Consider the following 24,682-nt stretch of genomic DNA (forward strand, 5'->3'; position numbering starts at 1 on the left):
GCATGCGATCAGAATGTCCACGGCCTGAACTGCCCGGGAAGCTGGCAGATACACCAGAACTAGACCCAAAAATGGTCACTTTCGTGACCAAAACAGCACGAGACGTTAGGAAAGGCATCGATCGTGCGTGGAAAGGCTGTCAAGATAAGCTCTTGGACTTAGCGGGTCCACTGGCAAAGATTATGGACCTTGTCGAAAAATCAAAGGATACTGGTTCCCCAGTAGATATTCACGCCCTAGGTAACTGGGCTCAAAGGGTAGTGTGCTTGTTGGGTAACGCAAACTGTGCACTCTCTTCAGAGCGTAGAAGAGGCATCCTCCTAAAGATCGACAATAAGCTCAGCGATCTAGCCATTTATGAAGCGGGGGAGGGCGCCAAAGGCCTGCTTTTCGGGGAGGCCTTCGCTAAGGAAATGTCTCAATTTGTTGGCAACTACTCAGCCCTCGAGAGAGCGCAAAGCTCTATAAAGAAGATATGTCCAGGTCGTGTTTTTGCAGGGACCGGACGAGTCAGAGGTCGTTCGTCCGGTCGCTACAACTATCAAAAAAGGCCTCAAGGTCCACGCGCTCAATATTGGGAAAACCGTCAACAGGACACCTTTTTCCCGGCCAGAGGACGACATCCAAGAGTCCGCAGAGGAAGAGGTTCTTTCCGTCAGCCCGGTGCAGCAGGCGGTGATTACACCAATTGTTCCTATCGGAGGCAGAACTCTCCATTTTCTGAGAGAATGGCAAGCTTTGTCAAGCGATGCTTGGGTTTTACAAGCAGTAGTGGGCCTTCCCCTAGATTTCATAGACATCCCAAAGCAGTACAGAGAACCTGTCCCCATTTTCATGCCACTAGAAGAGAAAGCGCTTTTACACAGCGAGTTAAGCAAATTAGTAGAGAAAAACGCAAGAACACAGGAAGTCCGTTTTTCCTCAGCAATATGTTCCTGGTGCGCAGAGGGGAAAAGATTTGTCCAGTAATACATCTGAAAGAATTGAACAGTTGGCTGCAATACAACCATTTCAAGATGGAAGGCATCCATCTCCTCCGATACCTATTGCATTCAGGAGATTGGCTAGCCCGTCTAGACCTCAAAGACGCCTATCTAGCGATTCCGATAGCAACTGCCTATCGGAAGTATCTCCAGTTCCGATGGGAAGGAGAGATTTGGCGCTTTGCATGCCTGCCGTTCAGGCTGGCGTCAGCACCGTGGGCGTACACGAGAGCGATGAAGCCAGTAGCAGCAGCTATCAGGGAGAGAGGTATCCGTATGATTATCTATCTGGACGATATCCTGGTGATGGGATCCAGCAAGGAGACCCTAACGAGAGATGTGCGGTGGATTTTCAAGTTCCTAACATCTCTGGGATTCTTAGTGAATATAGAGAAGTCCCAATTAGCGCCAGTTCAGAAGTTGGAATTTTTAGGCTTCACCATAGATACCGTAAAAGCGACTCTAGAGCTTCCAAATCACAAAGTGAGAGCGATAAAGAAGGAGCTCAGGACAGTGATTGCGAAATGAGTAATCTCGCTTCGGAACCTGGCCAGAATAGTAGGCCTGCTTGCAGCCTCCATTCAGGCCATATTCCCGGGACCGTTACATTATCGAGCGTTACAGAGGCTCAAGATCAAGCATCTTCGCGGAGGCCTAAAATATCATCAGCTAGTGAACCTAGACCAAGAAGCCATGACAGAGCTACGGTGGTGGCTGGAGAACATGGAAGCCTGGAACGGGCGAGCGATCTTCGGAGATGTTCCAGAACTGACCATCGAGTCAGACGCAAGCAGGTCAGGTTGGGGAGCGAGGTGCGAACAAGCCCAGACAGGCGGGAAATGGTCCGGCGAAGAGTTGAATCTCCACATGAATTGTCTAGAACTCCTTGCAGGCTCCTTCGCAGTTCGGGCATTCACAAAGGACAAAATAAGATGTTGCGTATTACTCAAGATGGACAACATCTCAGCAGTCCGCTACATCAACAAATTAGGGGGAACGAGATCCAGAATGCTAGCAGAATTAGCGAAAGATTTCTGGCATTGCCTTCAGAACGACATTGCAGTGACTGCGGAATATCTTCCAGGGAGCCAGAACAGTATAGCAGACTGGAACTCTCTGTATCTTGTAGACTCCACCGATTGGAAGCTACACCCTCTAGTTTTCAAGCGCCTCCAAGGCATATGGGGACCCCTAGACATAGATCTGTTTGCGTCCAGATTGAATGCGCAGACAGAGATATTTCAGTTGGAGGATAGACCCAGGAGCAGCGGGTACGGACGCTTTTCTACACCCATGGAACGGAGCAGTTCACTATGCCTTTCCGCCATTCGCAATGATCACAAGAGCTCTAGCGAAAGTCCGCAGAGACAAAGCGGAAGTGGTGATGGTGCTACCCTGTTGGAGGGCGCAGGCCTGGTTTCCAGTAGCGATGGAACTTTCTACGGATTTTCCGAGGATAGTTCCGAGCAGCCAGGACCTTCTACTCGACCCGACCGGCCGGGTTCTGCCGCTCATAGAAACGGGTTCCCTGCAGCTGATTGCCTGCAGGGTTTCAGGAAAAGATGGAACTTGCCAGGAATTTCGAACATCGCTGCATTTTGTATCCGAGATTCCTGGGCTCCTTCCACCATTAGGAGCTATAACACAGCTTGGAACGGTTGGGCGCAGTGGTGTTCAGAACACAGTCTGGATCACATTTCTGCACCTCTAGTGAGCATCCTGAACTTTTTGGCTTCGAAATTCCTGCTTACAGAACGATAGGATTATACAGATCCGCAATTTCAGCAGGGCACAAGAAAATAGGAAATAATCCAGCGTCATGATGCACGCTCCCGGGGAGCCAGTTCAAGCCCTGCGTCCCCGAAAGCGGACATCAGGCCCCAAGGAAGGTCCCAGCAACCCCATATAGGGGCCCTTTGGACAGTGTCCTGGCGCCATAAGCGCCAGGCTCATTATGGAACTGCTTGGGTGCACTTACCTGATGCAGACCATGCTGCAGGATCCCGGTCTCCTTGAGGCCTGAAAGGAACTACTTTACCTGTGGGACTAATTTACCATCCGGGCGTGGTCAGGGAATGGTTACATACCTGATTGGAGGAAGGATACATACCTGGAACTTCTTCCAAGGCTATTTAAACCCCACCCGAACAGCCACACGTGCTTCGCGTTGTTCTGCATCTAGCAGGTGGGCGCTCACCGTGTCTGCTCCTGCATCCTGACTTCTGCCACGCCTGCCAGCATCCTGGATCACCTGCAAAGGAAGAGAAGAAGAGAACAGAAGAAGGAAAAGTCCTTACCTGCTAAATCCGCATCCCGGAGACATCTCGCCGACAATCCTGAAAAGGAAGGCTTTTATTTAAAAGCTCATCGCGTCGATCGATGCAGCGCCGCATTCCACTCACCTTTACAGGGCGCCTCCATGTTCAGCAGCGATCATCCGGATTCGCAGTCACGCCCCAGCGCCTAGGGAGAAAAAGACCAGAACAAAAGGTGAGAGAAAGAAGGGAATAAGGAAAGCTAAATCTCCATGTTAAGACTTACCTGTTGATTCATTCCCTCTTCATTTCGGGTCCGCGCCGCATCCTGGCATTTCCGGACCCCGGCCCCTAAGGGGAAAGAGAGACATCAGCGTTAATGAGCGAATGAAAAGACATTACCCAAAAAACGCTCATTAAAGACTCACCTGATTTCTACAAGGCTTTCACCTCTCATCTCGGGTCGGTGCCTGTTCCCCGGCATTCCGTACCCCGGCCCCTATGGGGAAAAAGACACTAGCATTAGTACATTAATGCATGGACGCAAGGGGAACCTCTTATCAAAAAACTTACCTGGAAGCCAAGCAAGTTTGGTTCTCACCAATCCGAAAATCCAGTGAAGTAACTGGATACCAACGCGCCCCTGCATCAGAAGCAGGATGGAGAGCTCGTCCTTCCAGACCCTAAGAAGGATACTTCTGCGAGCCAGACAAGCCAGATTTGGGGGCCCGGTCCAGTCCGTCTTCCAAACCCTGGGCATCACCTTAGAAGAGGTCACAGCAGCGCGAACCAGGCCAGCGCCTCCGTGGGAGTCAGGTGAGCGTTACATCCAGTAGGAGAGCACCCAGCAATCTTACGGCTCCTCAAAGGTATAAAACGGAGAAAGTCGCCAGAGCCAAAGTATGCAGTTTTATGGGACGTTAGAGACGTTTTTCAATTATTCCTTAGGTGGCCGGAAAATTAAGCTTTATCAAGGTCACAACTATCAGGCAAATTAGCTATGCTGCTATGTCTAGTAGCGTGCAGGAGGGTGTCAGACGTGAAAGCATTGGAAATAGAAAGATATTTTATCCAGAAGGTGTAGCGTTTACTATCGCGAAAAGAACAAAGACCGACTCAAAAGTAATTTCCTACCCATAAAACCGACTCAAAAGTAATTTCCTACCCATATTTTGCAGAGAATAAGAAATTATGCGTAGCGCAATGTATCAAAGATTATGAAGCAGCTACAGCGCATCCCAGACCGCGCGGCGTAACTCAGTTGCTTATAGCGCGTAGGAAACCTCACCACGCGGTAGAGACAGCGACCATTGCGAGATGGGTGAGGGAGGTCATGCAGTGGGCAGGGATAGACTTATCCTTATTTGGTGCACATTCCGCTAGGGGAGCGATGGCTTCTAGAGCGTTTGCGATAGGAGTAGCCCTACAAGATATTATGAAATCTGCTGATTGGTCTTCTGAATCCACCTTTAAGACTTTCTACTTCAAGCCAGTATCTGATATACCGAATAGAGTAATAGCAAGCTTTGAACAAGCATAATGCGAGCCTCCTGTCTTGTCATAGAATAAAGATTGCCCACGCTAATAGCTCAGGAAAGTCTTCATTCTATTAAAGACAAGGAGGCGAGCATTATATCCCACCCTAATGTATGAAACAAATGAGAGCAATGACTGAGCGAATGAAAACTGTCATGCATGATGTTCCATTTGTAGTTCATTCCCGCCCTCATATGATTTTCTGTTCTCATAGGAGACGATCAGAAGGCGACATGAGCAAGTAAGGATATGCACCGAGGATCTTCTAGCAAGTTGTCCCATTGGACCGAACAGTCACGCCAGCTGCGGATCGAGTGCAGGCCTTATGGATTGTGTTGGACATTTGAGGGACTCCATGTATTTCTAGAACTCTGATGGCAAAAGAAAGAGGAATGGACTTAGGGGAGCCAGTGTTTATACCCCTATCTGGTCACTGATTGGTGTAGGAGTAGATGTCAGGACTACAAAGGGCCTCAGGATTATGGGAAGCGTGGTTTCTAAAACCTAGTTGATTCAGTTGAGAGATGAAACTTGTAACTTCCTGCTTTGTTTTTTTTTTCCAAGTAACATGTAAGAAAAACCAAATCATAAAAGTTAAAAGTTGAAGTTTTGAAATGCTGATATGGCAGTATTAAAGAAAGATGAAGCATAATGCTCGCCTCCTTGTCTTTAATAGAATGAAGACTTTCCTGAGCTATTAGCGTGGGCAATCTTTATTATATACAGTGCCCAGTACATATCAATGCCAAAGTGAATGCCCAATGCTATAAATGAAACATTATAATTGACATGAAGTGCATAATGCACACGGACAAAAACAGACAGCAAAAAATAGGCAAAGATTGCCTCACAAATTTCATAAGCTAGCACTTGTATACACTTATAAGTAATTAAATCGACCAAAATAAATGGCCCGCCTACAGGAAAACACATTAAAAAACAGCACATCCACCCACCAAAAAATGACAAATAGAATATGGCTACGATTTACTATTACATGTACCTGCCAAAAACCAACAAACATGCATGACAACACATTTTCTTTAGTGCACAGCAGTTATATAAAGTGCATGACAATGGCATAGTTGGTACCCAATAGTATAAATTTGATCGTAATAAAAGTGCGGAATGCACACAGCAGTAAAAAATGACCAAACATTGACACACCACACCCCACACCCCCAGCCAGCCTATACTTGATGGCACGTTTTGTTACGCAATGTTTGCAATATTAATGCCAATGATCCGTGATCAAATTTCTCAGTGTAACGTGACGACTGTTCGTTTACTGTTGTATTGTAAAACTAAAAGATTTTCTTTTCAATATGTTCATGAGTGCCATGAACACTTCTACCTAGCATATCAGGGATATTGAACCAAATCAAAGCAACTACTCCAAAATCGAATGAATTAGCCTATACAGTCCTAAAACAAAAGTCATACTAAAAGTAGGATCCATACCAGAAAGAGTGCATGAGCAACTTTCAGAAACCTTGACATTCGCTTCACCAATACATTATCTTCAACTACCGCCCCAGATTATCAACATTCGCCTACTGCAGGTTAAGAATTCCGTAAGGAAACATCCTTTTCAACATTCTACTTTGTTTCCATATTGATCAACTACATCTTTTGTACCTCTGCAATGTCTATTAACACAAAGATGGGTGCGCTTCACAAGATGGTGGAGGACACAATGACCTATAATGTTATCAGCATTTATAATTCGCCTGTGTCCAACGTATACTATACAGTAGAACCACTTTAATGTTCTGCAAGCATTTTCCACAGATAATCTGCAAACTATATAAACCAGTATAGCCTGCAGATATTTCAGAAAGCTAAATTGCAAATCTACTGGCCACGCAGTGCATAAGCGCAATCAATTAGCTGCAACCTACTATGCGGATTTCTGTACTAACTGACTTCTATATACTTTTTTAATACTACATATTACCAAGATTGATGCAGGTAATAATAACTTTAGACTCCACACTTGAGCCATACTAGGTGTTATGGGCCCATAAACCTCATTAAATACCCTTGCTGTGTTAGGGCCTTTAACACAGTCTTCAGTGCCCATAAGGCCTGGTACTACACCTCTCTGACTGGGTATATAAAACTTAGTTGGATCAATTGGTAGGTTGGTGAAGCATCGTAAACAATGGTGAACAGATGGTTATAACCACTGTTGAAAAGCTGGATGTTGCTCTCACTACCCTTTTTACTCAATGTCTCCCTAGACGAACAATCCACCACGACAATGATTTAGCCTTATTATAATGTTATTACAGCCCTGGTTGTTGGCGGCGATTTAGCTGGTGTTCTTATCCCTTAACCTCAATATGCACCAACTGCTTCACCACTAACCCTCATCTCGGAAATTTGCTGTTAACTCCGGTCACAAGCCTCATCCAATTAGTTTGAAGAGCGATTCCTGTCATAGCTAAGTCATTCCATGCATGCAATGTATGTCTGTCTCCCTAGTGGGTACTAAACACTAACGTGTTTGTACAGGTAATAACGACATCTCCTCATCTTTCAGGGTTTCAATCTTTTGAAGTACTAAATTGGTTTTAATGGTATTTCTTCCTGGGATGAACATTCAAAACTAATGCTCAGATAAATCTGACGAGATTGCAAAATACTCTTTAAGGCCATTTGCGTTCTTATGAACCAGTGAATGTCATTCTACACTCATATTAAAAAAAGCCAAGCAAACGTTTTGTGCAAAGGACCTTTTAGAAATGCCTTCTGAGTGTTTGGGCACACAAAGGTGAACATAATTGCTGTACAATTATAATTCATACAACAAAGTGGGGTGATTTTACACTTCAAACCAACAATAAAGCTTAATCTGTAGTGTACATTTCCCAAAAATTTGTCAACAAAATCGGCACAGATAATATCGAGCAACAATAACAGTCGTTTGGACTGTGTGTTTGATTTACAAAGTTAAAGAATCAGCACAACTTACTTTTGGACTATTACGGAAATCTGCTGGATTCATCTGAACACTACTCGTAAAAAGCTGCCAAAAAAAAAGGAAAAAAGAAAAATCGCAAGGTCATGTTAAATATGCAACAAATTATTGACTAAACGTGTGATGCATGCACCTTTTTAACAGTAATATACAACAATCAATAGGATTATCTCACACCATATTACATTTTGTCTGCTCCTACACACAAACTTATATTCAACAAAGAAATCACCGGACTAATTTGCGATTACAGTTATTTCTTTATATTTGCAACAATAAAAAACACAAATTAATTTTAAAAAAAATCAGAGGGCAAAAGTCAATGGGAGGCCAAAATAGTCTGTGGGTCACTCAAATGTGACTTTCAGAGCAGAGGCAAGTTTCCAATAATGGAACCCAGATTTGACAATACACTCATCTCCAGCCTTAGCTTCAGTCTCTGACCCTGTAGATGTGTTATATGGTATTTATAAAGCACAACTTCTGCAATGTATGAAGCATCTTGGCACACACAACTGTCTTGGTTCTGTGTCAGTGTATAGCTGCCAGTTAGGGGTTTCCCAATAGAGAGATCCTCTATACGGATTGAGTAAGTGAAATTACCGAAAATAGGTGTGTGTCAGGAAGCTCTACAAGTGGATCCTACCAATATGGGAAGATAGAGCTCCCGCAGGCAGCCAAGTCCTAGGCTGCCCAGTGCTTTCAAATATATTGGAGTCACCCAAGAGGGGGTATTACCCTGAAGGGCAGCTGTTCTAGATTGCAGCAATCATGCCTCAATGAAATAAAGTTTGTAAAGTTTAGGTTCAAATGCCACAGTAGGCCTTTTCATAGTCTTTAAATTATGTGCAGTGTCATTTTTGCCATTTCTATCACTGCTCACCAACCACTTTTTCCTAGTGAGAACCCATCCTTCAATACAGGGCTTCACTGGTGATGAAAATTCAGGAATATGTCCATGGAAGCCTTAAGAGAATCCCAGCACAGGAAACTCCAAAAGGTACCCTGCAGTTTCTCCGATCAGGATGTCCTGCTCGGATTCTTGCATTACTCCTGGTGACAAGCTACCTTATGTTTTTAGGTTACACGCTGCCTGAAATTCTCCCTTTTGCATGTGTTCAGAAGTCCAGTACGACTTTAATACAAGGCTGTGTTTTCCGGGTAAGCATGGAAACTAGTATTTGACATAAATGGGCATTGTCTTCCTGGGACTCCATGTTTGAAGCTCAGAGTAGCCAAGACCAAATCTGGCCTGGTGCATTAATTGGTGTCTAGGATTCAATCCTAAATCCACACCCTCTATGTTTGCTCTAGGTCGAAGCCCGGGAAAGTTTTAATAAACTAACCACTGCTAAGTGGATGGTCGTTAAATGATGGAGTGCACATGTTGTGTACCCATATCCTTTGCACTGTATAAGAATAGGGTTATCTGCACCTGTGTACCCAGATGCTAGGACCTGTATGGTATTTGGGTTATCTGCATTATACCTTTATCAACAATTGGAATTAATCCAAAAGCAGCTGGAAGCGGACTTCTAAAAGAAAGACCAGGGGTCCTGCTCGCTACAATCTAATGGCTGTTGGAACTTGTGCACTCTAGACCTCAGTCCTGCACCAGAGGGTACCACACCAGTGGTCCCTTCCCTTGACATGGCAGGCACAGTCTAGTTACTCACCCTCAGCACTTCGGGTCTCTTTTCGGAACAGCACTTGTAGCCACCCAACAGGTCACAGAAGTAGTAGTACCAATCATCCCACAAGGTCCCTCTTTCTTGACTCCACCAAGGTCACCCAAGTTTCTTGTGATGTTGCCTTCACATCATGCACCTTCACAACTGTATGCAACTTTGTCTACTCATTTTACCCCTAACCGTAGGCTTGCCGCTATGCTCTCATAAAGAATAACATTGGGCACAGAGGCGAACATTAGGCACCATGTAAGTACACTCGATTACTGCTTTCTTTTTGGGTTTATCCTGTTGACTAACATTTGGTTTTTACTGAAGTCTAAAAACCCTATCCAAAAACAGAGGAAATTAAAATTCTCAATATATTGCTGAATATTTAGTCACTTCTACAGAAGTCACTGCTCTAAAAACGATCATAAAAAGCTAGTTACCTGTAATATTCTGCATAACCTTTTTTGCTAACGCTATATGGAGAGTATATTACCATGTGTGTTGTGTGGCAGTCACCTGCCTGTGCCCTGGTGCGTGGGAGGTGACTAAGGAGGCTGCTTACCACCACCTGCTACATGATGCTGGACAAAGGTTGGGTATATGTATGGTCACTCCACGACAGCAGGGTCAGAGGGCAGGTTTGTAATGTGTATTACTATACAAATTGGCCCTTTAATAGATTAAGTGCAGCACAACATGAATAACAGGAAAGCAAGCAAGGGCCCTGCAGATTTTAGGTATTATGTCCGTCAACAAGAATCACTTTCTAATTTCATGCTGAAAAAGAATTCTGAGAGGAGACTAGAAGGTCGGCCCACCATTGTGACACCTGGCTGCAATGAGCAGGAGAGTTGCGAAGAAAAGGCTGCAAGCTGTGAAGGCATCATGAAGTACAACACAGACAAAAGATTCAAGATTCAAAACAGTCATTTATTAACTCAAATGTCAAGATGGTAGAAGGCCTAACTTTCCCTATGCTAAGGTGGGATTTCCCTACCTGAACGAAACAAAGGAAAGTCTGAGTCAAACAGTACAACTTAAAAGTCTGTCTGCGTCCAAAACCTATGCTTGCCCTCACAACATAAGCTAAACAGTGTGTAGGGCTGTCAATAATAAATAAATAGCGATCACCATAAAGTTCAGAACTTCTTCCAGCTCTTAGCTTTTGTTTCAGCTCCCTTTCCCCAAAGTTCAACAAAGTTCCACAAAAGTTTCAGAATTACCTCCCTCCCTCCCACTGAAAGTTAACAGTTCCACAAAATTCTCAGGGCTCCGTTCCCCAAGTTCCAAACACCACAATTCAAAGAAAAATGGCCTTGAGACTTCTTCTCGGCACAAGTATAACTCCTCACGTCTCAGGGCTCCCTTCCCCAAGACTTCAGCTCTGCCAAGTATACATTTTTCAGGCTTTCAAAGAAAAAGATTGAACACAACGTTAAGGTCAGCTTGACCATGTTCCTGGGTTGCCTCATCCATTCACTGTCAGTGCCCCTTCTTGGTTTATTCCACAATGTCGTTTGGTTCTCACAGTCCAGGGCTCACTGGTCTAGGTGCAGCTGTCAGACCACAATGTCCACCCATCACAGGTCACGCAACCAGGATCCCTCTCTTTGTTGGTCTCTTGGCTTTGTGGACAGTGTTCACAGTTCTTTGGTTTCTCCTCGGTAGCCTCCTGGCTCTAGCAGAGTATGTCACCCACCTCCTTCCAGTCTTTGGCCTTGCCGCACTGCATTTATCTGTAAAGTTCACTTGCGGTGGTCTTACTCTTGTCCCACCGTTATATGGCACTCTTTCACACTGGTGCCCTTTTCTTATATGTTGTCACATGGGCACTTTCCCTTTAGCGGTCTTTGATTACTAGCTTTTCCCATAAAGCTGTGCTTAATATTACATTCAACAAGCTTAATTGCGAAATTTGTTCGGTATTCACCAGCTATTCAATGTACTCAACTTCAAGTTTCATTAAGTTTGGTGTTTAACAAATGCTCAATTTCAAATTCCCATTTGGTTTGGTATTCAATATGCATTTAGCGTGTTGATTTTCAGGTTTTTCCTTCAGTTCAGTAGAGTATTACCTCCCCGCCACCCGCTAGGAATGCCCCCGGCTGCCTCTCCCGACATTCACTCGTCTTCGCCATGGTTCCGCGGTGGCTTCCGCCGCTTCTCCCAGACTCTCCAGGTGGAGGGCCAGCTGCTGCGAGCCCTGTTCGCAATGCAGGGTTTGTCTTGGCCTTGCTGGTTGCTCTGCTGCCGCCTTCAGGATGTGGACAGTGTCCCGCTTTCTCGTACAGTCCCAGCTGCTGGTTTCTTTGCCACAGAGGCTCCTGCCCCTGCAACAGCTTAACGGCCCGACAAGCCTTAAGCTGGGCAGGCTTTCTGGACTTTGTGCCAGTGTTCTGGCTCCTCCACAGGTCTCCATTTTTGCAACCACTCCTTTGCCTCAAGATCCTTTCCCTCCCATCTGAAGCACTCCCTTGTGCATCCTCTTCTCAAGAAACCCACAGCCGATCCTTCCTGTCCAGCTAACTATCGCCTAATGTCATTTACCCCCTTTCTGGCCATATTCCTGGAAAAGCTGGCCATCTCTCAGTTTAACCTGCATTCAGATTCTGTTGGCTGTCTCCATGACCACCAGTCTGGCTTCAGAGCGGCCAGACGCACGGAAACTGCTCTCCAACATCCGTAAAGATCTGCTATCCAACCTGGACTCTAACATTCCCTCTGTCCTCATCCTTCTTGATCTCTCTTCTGCCTTTGACACAGTCAACCACACCATCCTGCTCAACCGTCTCACTGATAACCTGGGTATCACTGATCAGGCTCTGGCCTGGCTGACCTCGACCCTCCCAGGTCCAACTGGGGTCCTTCCTATCATCTGTCTTACTCTCTACTTGTGGGGTTCCCCCAGGGGTCTAACCTCTCACCCTGGCTTTTCTACCAATACCTGGCAATTCTTGCCCACTGCATTGCCATTTTCTGCTCAAATTTGCTGATGACAACTCATTTTCCGGCTGCCCTCAGCCACCTCCTCTCCCTCTCTCATCTCTGACTGCTTAACTGCCATTCAAGATTGGTGTGCTGTCAATGAGCTTTGTCTGAATGCCAGCAAGACTGAGATCCTCCCCATCGGCACACCATCTCCATCCTTTTCCCTCACTCTCTGGCCTGCCTCCCTTGGTCCCCCTCCTACACCTACATTCGAGGCTAAGAACCTCGGGGTCATCTTTGACTCCACACTTTCCTTCTCCGCCCATATCTCTGAGGTCTCTAAAAAGTCAAACTTCCTATTGCACCTCCTCAGAGGTACTCTGCCTTTCCTCTCCTTCCCTCAGAAGCTCACTGTCTCTAAAGCTCTGGTTCTCACTAGGTTGGACTATTGTAACAGCCTCTTTCTAAATCTACCTGCCTCTACTCTCCGCCCTCTGCAACTTATCCAGAACAGGACTGCGAGACTTGTCCTTAAGCCCTGGGATCGTATCTCTGCAGCTCTGAAATCTCTCCATTGGCTCCCAGTGGATACAAGGATTAAATTCAAAACCCTCTGCATTTTCCACAAGGCTTTCTGGGGCCTGGGTCCAAAATACCTTCAGCTATCCCTCTGCAAAAACCTCCCCTCTCGAGCTCTTCGCTCCTCTAACTCCCTCTGGGTCAATCGTTTTTCAAAGAAATGAGCTGTGGGTAGGACTCCGTCTTCGGCTGGGGCCTCCCTCTGGAACAGCCTCCCTGCCACTTTAAAACTTGAGGAGAACCATCTCCGGTTCCGGAAGCACCTCAAGACCTTCTCTCTTTGATTCTCCCTCTCCCCTGCTGACCGGCTCTCTTGGAACTGTGCACCTGGCCATCCTCTTACCCCTTGGTTCAGGTAACCGTTCACCCTGCTGCCCTCCTGGCCACCCCTTGCACTTGTGGACTGTATCTGTACCCATACAGCCCCCCCCCTTTCTTCTTTTCTGCACTTATCAGACTTACCCAGTCTGCTGCCATAAACACAGCACTTGCCACTTGCTGTCTGCGCTGCCACTGTTTATTGCCTCCATTTTCTATTTATTTTTATTTATTATTTATGTATCTGCTCTCCTCTGCTCTGCACTTTCCACTCTCCGCCTTCCATGCACTTTTTCCCCTTTTCCCTTTCCCATGCACTTGCGCGTTCTCAATGTCACTGGGCCTCGTAAGATCCCTGTTTTGTGTTCTTGCCCGTTTCCCCTCCCTTCCCTAGTTGCGCTCTGAAACACTTGTGTACGAGCGCGATACAGATAAAATATATCATATCACCACGGCTGCCGCCTCTCAATACAGGTTCTCTGCTGGTCTCTTTCCAAGAGGCCTGCACGTTTCTCTTCTTGCTGCCAATGTTGCTCCCTTAATACACCTGCAACCCTTTGAGAGGTTGCAGGTGTGTACTTTCAATTGGATTTGCCTGACCCTGATTAAGAGAACATGCCTGACCTTCAATACACTTTGCAGGCATCTTTCTCGTCCCAGTACTACAGTGGTGACATGGCCTACTGTGCATTACTCTCAATCGACTCTTCCTTGTCTCAGTACTGTCAAGTGTCACATGTGTGAAAATGAGGGGAGCTGGCTTATAATAGCCCGTAAAGGTTGGGGAAGGGTTAGGTTGATTGTCAATGGGAAAAGGTGGATACCATGTCTCGCCTGAGGGCACCCCACTCCCAATCCTCACGGACCCTCCACCCAGACGATCCTCCCTCTGTGCCCCCAGGGTCAGAATCCAAAAGCAATGGCCTTTCCTTGGCCACCTGAGAAGAGGATCCAGGGGGTGTAGGAGTGAGGATACCCTCAGGTTTCTCACAGTACTTTATCAGAGCAGCGCAGTGCTGCCACAGCTGAGCCCATGCACAGTAGTGCCCTGAAACCAAAATCGCAGCTAGGCCTTTTATAGTCTCAGTCCATGCAGCACGGAGCACCCGTGCAAATAAAGTGAGAATATGGGCTAAGAACAATGTAGACACTGCCAATTCCAGGCCAGGGATGTTTATCACACACAGGCTATTAAACACCATGGATACCAGATACCAGACAGTCGAAATCATAGATTCCACACACACCCTCATCACAACCTCTTGGTCCTGTCACTCTTAGACCTATGAAGAAAGTTACAACTGCCTTCTTCTGTGTGACCTATACTGGTCCTTGAATGCAAGTTGTGAAAACCCAAGGATTCCTCTGAAAGACTCATCAGAAAAGCTGCCAATCCCTTATCCATCAAATAAAGAAGTTTCTTCTTTACGACAGCATCTCCCAAGTGTCCAATCCCTCAAGCACATGTTCTGCATCTACAATTTTATTAATTTTAATTATTTATTTATTGTATTTGCTGGTAACACCCAGACCCAGAGGTATCACAGTGCAACAATTAACTCTAATCCCCTCAAGAATGTGCTTCAGCCCAGACTGCCTCCCAAGCCATGGCCGACTGCCTACCAAGCCATGGCCAGATGCATAATCACATTTTTCACTGAGAAGAGCTCTACCACCAACAGAGCAATCGCTGCCTTGCACAGATCATGTGCTCCTCCTGTTCCTAAGGCCAGAATGACCTTCAACTTCTTACTCTTCCCTGCCATCGCTCAAACAGACTCGATTACTATGTAAAAGAAAATGAGAGCTTCTTCAGAGCAGTCACTCTCTTTCCCAGCAAAACCATTATAGATATTATCCACACTCTTTATCCTGTTGCCATCACCCTTGTCAACTCCACCCTCACTTCAGGGATGTCATTTGGGGTCACCATGCATCGCAACTGCTACCCCTGTGGTCTCCCTTGAAACCCTAAAAAATAAATTAAAAAATTATTTTATGTAAGCTCCTGGGCTTTGTTTCTGGAGTGGCTGGCTTTCTTGTTCAGGCCTCAAAAAAAAAAAAGAAACGGGGTTGCACTTTGAGCAGTGACCCTAAATAAGAAAGAATAGGAATAACAAATAATTTGCCTTTCTGGAATTCTATACCATAATTGCTAGACTCATGACGGTTTATTTCAGGCACACTTCACGGGGTGAGTCACTGATTTAGTCTGTTCTTAAACACCTCAACTTGGCCTTTCATACTTCTGATGTTGGTAAATGAGTACCAACACAGGTTGGGTGATATTGTATGTATATGTGTTCTATATAAAGCAGTTAAGCATAAGTGCTTTATAAAAAACACATTATCATTTGGCTTTTTCATCTGCTTGTATTCACAGTAATTATGGCCCTATACACACTGATGTTAACAATACATATGGTGAGACATTCTTGTATGAAATGTACATCACATTTTAGTGATATCGTAACCATATTTTTCGTAGTGTATTTAGGAACAATGCTATGTGATGCCCCTGCTGTTTTGTCAACGGGTGAAAGGTTGTGCTCCATCGCTTCACGTGATGTCATCAGAGGTCAAGGGCCATGTGATGTCACTTCCGCTACCCCTGACATTTTGGTGAAATTACGTCCCTGCCTCCGTTCATGCACCTTCCTGCTCCCTTCCCCCCCCACAAAACCTAAAAACTAATTTCACCTCCTCATGAAAGACGCTATGCTAACACGAACATTCCTACCAATTACTGCTCAATTTCCAACACAACTTTGATTGGGAAATCTGTGAAAATGTCATAACTCAACAGCTTTTGAGCTACAGCTAAACCCATACATTTCCTTCATGATCACCAATCGGGTTTCAGACCGGACAGAGATATGGAACCTGCTCTCTCTCTATCAGAGATTAAATCCTTAAATCCCTTGATGTAAGCACACCATCAGTCCTCATTCATCTAAAACTCCTGGCACCCCTTGATTCCGTCAACAATGCTGCTCTTTATTCTAGTCTTGAAACCTTCCTTGGCTTCTCTGGTATGGCCTTGAATCTGATCTTGTCCGACATGCAGGTTAGATTGCGACTCGTTCTAAACCGAATGTTCTCTCCTGCAAAGTCCCTGCGATCTCATCACCCTTCACATTATCACAATTTAAACCTTTGCTGATACACCCAAATTGTGTTCAAGCTCTTTAGGGCCTCAAAGCAACACATTTGAGATTCTCAAATCCAAGACAAGATGGGTGATAATTGCCTCGGCCTCAATGCTCTGTTAACAGGTCATTTATTTTGGCGCCCTCCTTCAAAGTTAAGAAGGTGGGCTTCATCTCCGATAGTCTTCTCTCCATCTCCCAGAATGCCCAAGAAATGTAAAATAAAAATAAAAACTTCACATTCTCAAACTTATTCTTCCACTGCTTAACATCACCCAAAGAATCTAAGTAACGCCCTTCACGGTGCAGCTACATCTTGAAGACTATTAGTCTATCCCTGAGCCTTCACAAAAGCATTACTCACACCCTCCAGATCAACCAAAATAAAGCATCCAGGCTGTTATTAGGTTGGAGGCCAAATCAGCAGGGTACATCAGCACTGTCCTCTCTCCACTGCGTGCCAGTTGAAGCTTGCATCAATTTCAAAGTGCATTGCTTCATTCACAGGGCTTTTTATTTTTAATTCTGGCACTTTCATCTCATTCTAAATGTCAAGTAATGCATCAAGTGCAGTGCATGGAGGCTGCCGCCACACACGATTACTGCTGCGACTTTCAATAGAAAGTAATTAGGATGCAGAAACCTAGACTCTACGGAAGTCTCCCTATGGAGAAATTTCTCTGTAAATATTTGTGGTGTGTGTAGAGCCACTTGCATTACAGGAAACAACAGAGCTCACCTTTTTAGGAAGGCATTCTCTCTAGGATCCTGCTTCTCTCCCTTACGTGGGCCCACAGTTTGTGATTTTATGCTATTTCAGTCTACCAGTTTGGTGCTGCTTTTTAATGTCTGAATCACTTTCATTTTGCACTTCTGTGTCTTATCCATTGTTCAGATTGCACTGTACTTCCCAATGTCCTAATACCTGCAATTAATTGATCAGAAAGCTCTCTAAGCCTGTGAAAGACCAGTTTCTCCTTTTCCCTGCCTTTGCCTTGCAGGCACTACAATGGGCTATGTCATCCTACAAAGATACATAGAGGGTGTTCACACAGGGACAAGAAAGCAGCTCAATACAAAGACCAGCCCATGAAGGATCACATGACTCATCAGAGGCAATCAAGTTTGAGAGAGTCACTCAGTCTCTAGAATGGGAGATTGCAGAGGTCAGTGATGACTACATAGGCAGGGAAGGTTGCAGCTCAGTTCTGGATGGGTTAGCTTAGGACGGGGCCCATAAAGCCACACAGGTGAAACAGGGGACCCTCAACATAAACCCCAATGAAGAAATGAAGACTGAGTCGTTACAGTGAAAAGCCTTCAGAGTGGATCCTTTAAAGCAGCGGCAGGGATGGTTGGGGTTTACACCGCAAAGGGCAAGGTCAGCAACAGAAGACCATGACCCTGAAAGATGTGGAGGCACAGGAACAGACACTCAATGGCTTGAAAGCAAGGACTCAGCAATACAACGTACTCCAGGCAGGGGTCACAGTTCGCGGTTCAAAGAAAGAGCAGCAGGACAGGCAACTAGAGGTCTCCACACAGAGGAAATGGTATCATGATCCTTCTACACTGAATGTTCACCAAACAAAAGTTCCAGCACAGCCAATAGCCACACTTGGGCCTAAGGATGATGAAGTGCTCTTTTTCATAGGTCAAGCGGCACAGGCGAGCCTCAGAATTGCAGTCTCTCAAAAATGCTACCTGAAGAACGGATTCAGCGGCCACCACTCAAATCAATTGAACGGAGCACCGGACACAATTACTTATGGCCAGGAGAGAAGCAGCGTTTAGCCGTCAGAGTATCTGGAGTACAAAAGATACCTCTGCAGCGCTTCAATGGTCATCCTTAGGTCAGTCGTTTGTCTTGATGAGTCAGGAAGAAATCTCAGCAGCTGACAAAATTCTCTGGTGCAAAGTGTTAATTTGTTATGCCAAACCCGGAAGGCGGAGGGCGGAGGGTAATTAACCACCAGCCATAAACAAAAGCACAATTCAAACATGGGGTGGCAATCCAATCAGTATTCATAATTACAGAGAGACCATTGCAGGCATTCCCTTTGGGTTAACCCAAGCAAAGTGGATTCCAGAGGAAGCCCAGGCATACAATCGCTGCATTAACCACCAGGTAACCCCACATACTCCTTTGTGAATTCTTGGCTGGAGTGTCAGAAAAATTATCCTACATGGTGATTCCTAGTCTTCACCCAAACACAGTCAAAAGCTAAAAAAATAAACGAAATAAAAAATGTAATTGGTCATTTATTTTGTGCTTCATGCTGGACTTTAAGCGCGGGACCGGGCATCAAACCTTGTGCTGCTTAGCGTTGTCTTATTTCCAAGACTGACACGTTGCACCTGAGCTATCCTCCCAGCCCAATCTATTAAGATGCCCTCAGTATTCTCCCTACTTAGCTACATGCAACAAAGTACAAGTGCCTGTTGCGAAGGGTCAGGAATGAAACCAGGACACAAGTACAAGTTTGTCATGTTTTTGGTTAAGGACTTTTATTGAAAACAAAAGGGGTTGGGAAAAGGACTCTTCGGCCCTGCTCCGAGTAGAATTTCCCTATCTAACCCAAAACTAAGGATCTGTCTGTGTCAGGATGTCAAACCTAAAAATGTCCTTGTGTCCTAAGGTTTTATTCTGACCCCCATACTATACACTAAACTATAAGGTGAAAAATGCATGACATCTTTAACTTTTGTAGTATTTTAAAAAAAGATTTTGTAAAGGAAGAATAAATAGTTCCAACAAAAAAAAAAACAGTTCGCCAAGGATAAAGAGTCCTTGTTCCAGAGGCTAGTTCTCTTACCCGGGAAACCTCTTAAATACAAATAGTTCTTTACACAGCAGTTCCTTTTGTCTTTCTTGGCCCATAGTAACACTGTCACATACAAAGCGGTTTAGCCTTGTAATTCCGTTTCTCTCAGAATTCCTGTTTTTTTTCTTTCTGCCAGAATTGTGTTCCTTCTGGTCTTGGTCAACACAGTTCTAATATTCCTTCTTGTGATTTCTTGTATCCACACACTTGTAATTGTCTGGTACACTCTCCTGCCAGTGCTATTTGTATTCACACACTTGGAACTGTCTGGTATACTCTCCCGCCAGGGTTTATCTTCACTCATCAATTCCCCAATTGTACATTTACTTGGTTAGATAATATATCATCTTGATACATTTGATTCGATGTCCCCATGTATTTGAATTCCACGCATTCACATACTGATAAGGGCCTTGATTGCAATTCACTTCCCCTTTTACTATCAGTCTGTTTGCTTTCTCTCCTTTTTTATTAACATTTGTATTTGGTGCGGTCGCCGATACACCCTAGAGTCTTCACTATCCGTGGATTGACTCCCCGGCTCTTGTTGGAGTTCTCAAGCTCATTTGCCTTCAACCAGTGAAGGTACACTGCCTGGTTTCCACGTGACTGCTTTCCCTTCATTCTTCCGTCTCCCTCGGCTCCTCTTTAGCGCTTTGCTTAAGGCTCTGGTAAACAAGGTGCTGCTTTCTGGAGTCGGCGAACGCCCAGGAGTCTTTCACTGCTCCTGGCATCTCTGCAGCCCCACTCTCGCAGCGTCTCCCTTCTTCCTGGATGGTGAGCCATCTCCCCCCACCCCTCATACAGCCATCCCCAAGATGAGAGGTGGTCACCGCCGGGAGATCAGTGAAGACACACTGTATACTAGATTTTACAACGGCAGACCCGATATTGGAAGCCTTTAGGAAAAAAAAATGCTTCCTGCAAACCAAAATGGCTCCTATACGGGCAACCACTACAATACACTTCCACCAACCAGAATCAGTAAAACTGTCTGGGTCAGGATAAGAACACAGGGAGACTAAGGGGTAACTGCGGAATGGCAACGCTTCTGTGAGGTAGCCCACGAGACAGCTGGTCAGTCCACCGTGTGGCCCTGGGACACTTCCGAAAGCTCAGGATGGCTGGATCCTCGAGAAGGCATTGTGCCTTGTTGGGCTCACTAGTCCAAGGACTGAAGCAGCACTGAGGGTCATCAGAGATCAGGTATTCCAACAGGGCTTCACCAAGCTAGACACAGGATGGAATGCTAGGCCTCTTTAGGAGTCTTCTTGGGATCTTAAGTTGGCCGTTCATCTACAAGGGATTCTTGGCTCCAACGCTGATCTGAAGAAATGGCTGCAGGAGTCCTTTAATCCAAAATCCAGACTGAAAGCAAGTAAATGCGAATGTGCACACTAGAAAAACAGAAACATTGTAAAAACATAATTGCTGCCACCAGCTTGTCTTTAAGCGCATAGAAAAGAAACCAAAAATCCAAACTGTAAAATGCTCAGGTGATACAAAAGTATCCCAATTGCACTGCATTGTAAGATGCTGTGTGCAATGATAAAAAATTACAAACATGTAAAAGATGAACGGGGAAACAGTTTCCCAGTACTAGCAGTCTTAAGAACTGAAATCAGTTTCCACATAACAAATTAGCAAAAGGCAGCAGAAGTGAAGCTAAAGGCTTCACTTCCCCTAAAAAGGTCAGTACAGGTTAAAAAAACAAAGCAAAAAGATTGGGGGTCCATAGAAACTATGCAGGGAAAGTTGCCAAAAGAGAAATCTTTCCCAACACCTGGCTAATTACATGCAACTTCATACGTCTACCCCAGGATCAACAACAAACATTTTAAAGCATGGCTACTCATTATTTGCCAGTGTGAAAACCAAAATCTACTACAGCCAGACAGCTGATCCTAGTTAACTCCAATGTATTATGCCTTCTGTATATTGTTCACTAGGGACACTATCCAACTGATGTATTCAACCAAACTGAGCAATATGTTTAAAACAGCCCTTTCCTCTTTTTGTCTCAGATTTCCTCTGTATAAATGTTCACAAGCATTTACTAGTGTGGCGAGATATAGGTTTCTTTAGTTTAATTTCAGGGTTCTGTGGTGAATCCGAGGCACTAATCATCCTTTATATGGGGCAACAGAGTCAGAGTAACACTCCCTAGTCCCTCAAAGTCCCTTGAGAGATGCAGTATAATTCTGACCACCAAGAGCACTGTATCCAGAATAAGCAAAGACTACTACATGTTCAAGCAAACCTGCTGCAGAAACCCCAGAGACCACGGAGCAGAGCATCAAAATACACTTGAGGGAAAATGCCCACATGTTTCCCCGATCAGAATAAAACCTCTTGTTCGCTGACCTCACAAATAAGCGAGCACACAGCTGGCACAGAATGGAAGGCAGCCGGCGGTCTGGTAACACTGCAGACCAACAGTTAAGATTCCAAGATGGTGCCAAGGACCGCAAATACATTTTGAAGCCTCAACTGGAACCAACAAGGGAGAATTGACACTGGTGGGGCTTTCAATTCATGGGTAAGCAAATAGGGAGGGGCCATAATAAAGCGGGCGAGTAAATGCTTATTACCCAAGGCCCAATCAGAACAGGGAACTTTGGAAGGTCCCAGACTATCAAATAGAAGTGGAATTACAAGACAGCTCAGAGCCTCATGAGAATAAAAGACTGCAGGTAGTCACTTCTTGTCTTGGATGCAGAGAAGGTATATCCCTCTACTGCTGCAACCTTAATGCTGTATGATACGAGGGGGAGTTGGAGAGCTGGCGAAAGGGTTAGAGCATACACCTTGGGGGAGGTGAACAAGTTACTTACCCATGGTAACATTCTTTCGACTGGATTTTCCTCCCACGTATTCCTCATCTTTGATATTTCCAATATCCAGCGTGCTGCCTCAATTTTGTTTAGTAGAGAGCGATGTGCTTCGATGACTGGTCGAGTCGATGTCCCTTGGAGGTGTCCGTCTTGACGTCAACGTCATCACAGGTATAAGTAGCTTGCGCAGCGCCCGTTGCTCAGTTCCATTTTGACGAGCAAAGAACTGTCTTGAATTAGACCGTTAGTACCCTTGAGAGAGCGCAGACTGTAACCACAAGGGAAGTTTTACTGCGAGGCAGGACGGGAGGGGCGATAACGAATACGTGGGAGGAACATCCAGTCAAAAGAGGAGGGAGTAAAATTAAAGTTAATGAAGAATGCACAGAGTGTAGTACTGTCTTTCCAAAGACAGACTCTTGACTCGACTTCCAAAGACAGACTATTGACTTGTGGAGGAATCCAGACTGTAGCATTTCATAAAGGTGTGTGCAGACAACCACATGGCAGCTGCACAGATATCCTTTATGGGAACTCCCCTCTGCAAAGCAGACGAAGTTGCGATACCCCTGGTGGAGTGAGCCCTTAGATGATCTGAGGGCTGGGGGGGTCTTTCCAGCCAGTTTGTAGCATTCTGAGATTGTTAAAATAATCCATCTAGAGATGGTTTGTTTGGTGATGGCTAGACCCAGGTTATGTGCTGTATAGCCCATATACAACTGATAATTCTGTCTTAGTTTTTCTAATATAGTAATATAAAAACTCTGTGCATGCACGCCCCGGGTCGAGTCTGTGAAGCCTTTCTTCCTCTTTCCCTGGGTGTGGCGGAGGATAAAAGGATGGTAAGGTTATTTTCTGAGTGATGTGAAATTCAGAAACTACCTTAGGGAGAAAGTTAGGCTTCACTTTCAATACCACTCTGTCTTTAAGAAAAACAGTACGAGGAGGCTTGCAGAATAAAGCTTGTAGGTCACTCACCCTTCGGGCAGATGTTATAGCCACTAAGAAAACTGTCTTCAAGGTAAGAAGTCTTAACGGGCAAGAATGAAGAGGCTCAAAAGGAGCGCCCATTCGAAAGTTTAAAACACAATTGAGGTCCCACAGTGGGACCTGAAAGGGGGTCGGAGGATAAACATTAGTTAATCCTTTTAAAAATTGAATTACTAGAGGAATCTTACAATAGGATACTTTGTCTGCAGTGCGCGTGACGATGGAAAGCGCTGCTAGATAACCTTTGATCGCACCAATCTGGAGTCCCGGATTTGCCAAGTGCAAAAGAAAAGATAACACCATTGGTGTATTGCGTGAGAAAGGGTCAACGTTCTTATCTCTACACCAGCTGCATAACTTATTCCAACGGCAGTGGTATAAAGATTTGGTTGCTGGCCTTCTTGCCGGAAGCAACACCTCCATTAAATCATCAGGGAGGTCCCAATCCCTCTATCTCAGCCTCTCAGAAACCATGCGCGAAGGCTGAGAGTCCTGGTATCGGGGGGGGGGGGGTATGAGAGGGGGGGGAGAGAGAGGAGGAAACAGGGGAAGAGAGGGGGAGAGAGGGGGAGAGAGAGGGAGGGAGAGAAAGGGAGAGAGAGGGAAAGAGAGGGAAAGAGAGGGAAAGAGAGGGAAAGAGAGGGAAAGAGAGGGAAAGAGAGGGAAAGAGAGGGAAAGAGAGGGAAAGAGAGGGAAAGAGGGAAAGAGAGGGAAAGAGAGGGAAAGAGAGGGAAAGAGAGGGAAAGAGAGGGAAAGAGAGGGAAAGAGAGGGAAAGAGAGGGAAAGAGAGGGAAAGAGAGGGAAAGAGAGGGAAAGAGAGGGAAAGAGAGGGAAAGAGAGGGAAAGAGAGGGAAAGAGAGGGAAAGAGAGGGAAAGAGAGGGAAAGAGAGGGAAAGAGAGGGAAAGAGAGGGAAAGAGAGGGAAAGAGGGGGAAGAAGGGGGAGAGAGGGGGGGAGAGAGAGGGGGAGAGAGAGGGGGAGAGAGAGGGGGAGAGAGAGGGGGAGAGAGAGGGGGAGAGAGAGAGGGGGAGAGAGAGAGGGGGAGAGAGAGAGGGGAAGAGAGAGAGGGGGAGAGAGAGAGGGGGGGAGAGAGAGGGGGAGAGAGAGGGGGAGAGAGAGGGGGAGAGAGAGGGGGAGGGAGGGAGAGAGAGAGGGAGAGAGAGAGGGAGAGAGGGGGATATCTCTTTGTGGAAGACAAATTGGAGGGCAGATGGAAATGTCCAGAAGGTCCGGGTACCACGCCCTCTCGTCCCAATCCGGGGCAATTAGGATCATGGATTTTCTGAATCTTCTCAACCTCCTAATTACTCGAGGAATGACGGGGACTGGAGGAAATGCGTAAAGAAGTGGAAATTCCCTTGAGCCGAACAGTTCGCACTTACGATTCGCACCTGTCGCAAACAGATCCACTTGAGGGGTTCCCCAAAGGGTGAATATCTCTTGAAGGACTTCCTGAGCTAGTTCCCACTTGTGGGAGACTGCTCTGCCTGCTCAGAGTGTCCGCCATTGTGTTCTTCTCTCCCGCTAGATGAACTGCCGATAGAGAGATTCCTTCTTGTATTGCCCAGAACCAGAGCTGCATTGCCTCTCTGCACAGTGGTAGTGACCTTACACCTCCTCTCCT

The 24,682-nt window shown here is 45.6% G+C and overlaps 1 protein-coding gene across 4 annotated transcripts in view; it reads right to left on the bottom strand.

Moving 5' to 3' along the window:
- HSF2 (heat shock transcription factor 2) overlaps positions 1 to 24,682 on the bottom strand; it is a 1,113,385-nt gene that overhangs the window by 243,901 nt on the left and 844,802 nt on the right. For all 4 annotated transcript variants that reach the window (XM_069606600.1, XM_069606598.1, XM_069606599.1 and 1 more), the window contains one exon: positions 7,752 to 7,805. In XM_069606600.1, coding sequence (XP_069462701.1) covers positions 7,752 to 7,805 — 54 coding nt within the window. The remainder of the gene's footprint in view (positions 1 to 7,751; positions 7,806 to 24,682) is intronic.

Source organism: Ambystoma mexicanum, chromosome 4p, assembly GCF_040938575.1.
Source record: "Ambystoma mexicanum isolate Mex_15411 chromosome 4p, UKY_AmexF1_1, whole genome shotgun sequence".
NCBI lineage: Eukaryota > Metazoa > Chordata > Amphibia > Caudata > Ambystomatidae > Ambystoma > Ambystoma mexicanum.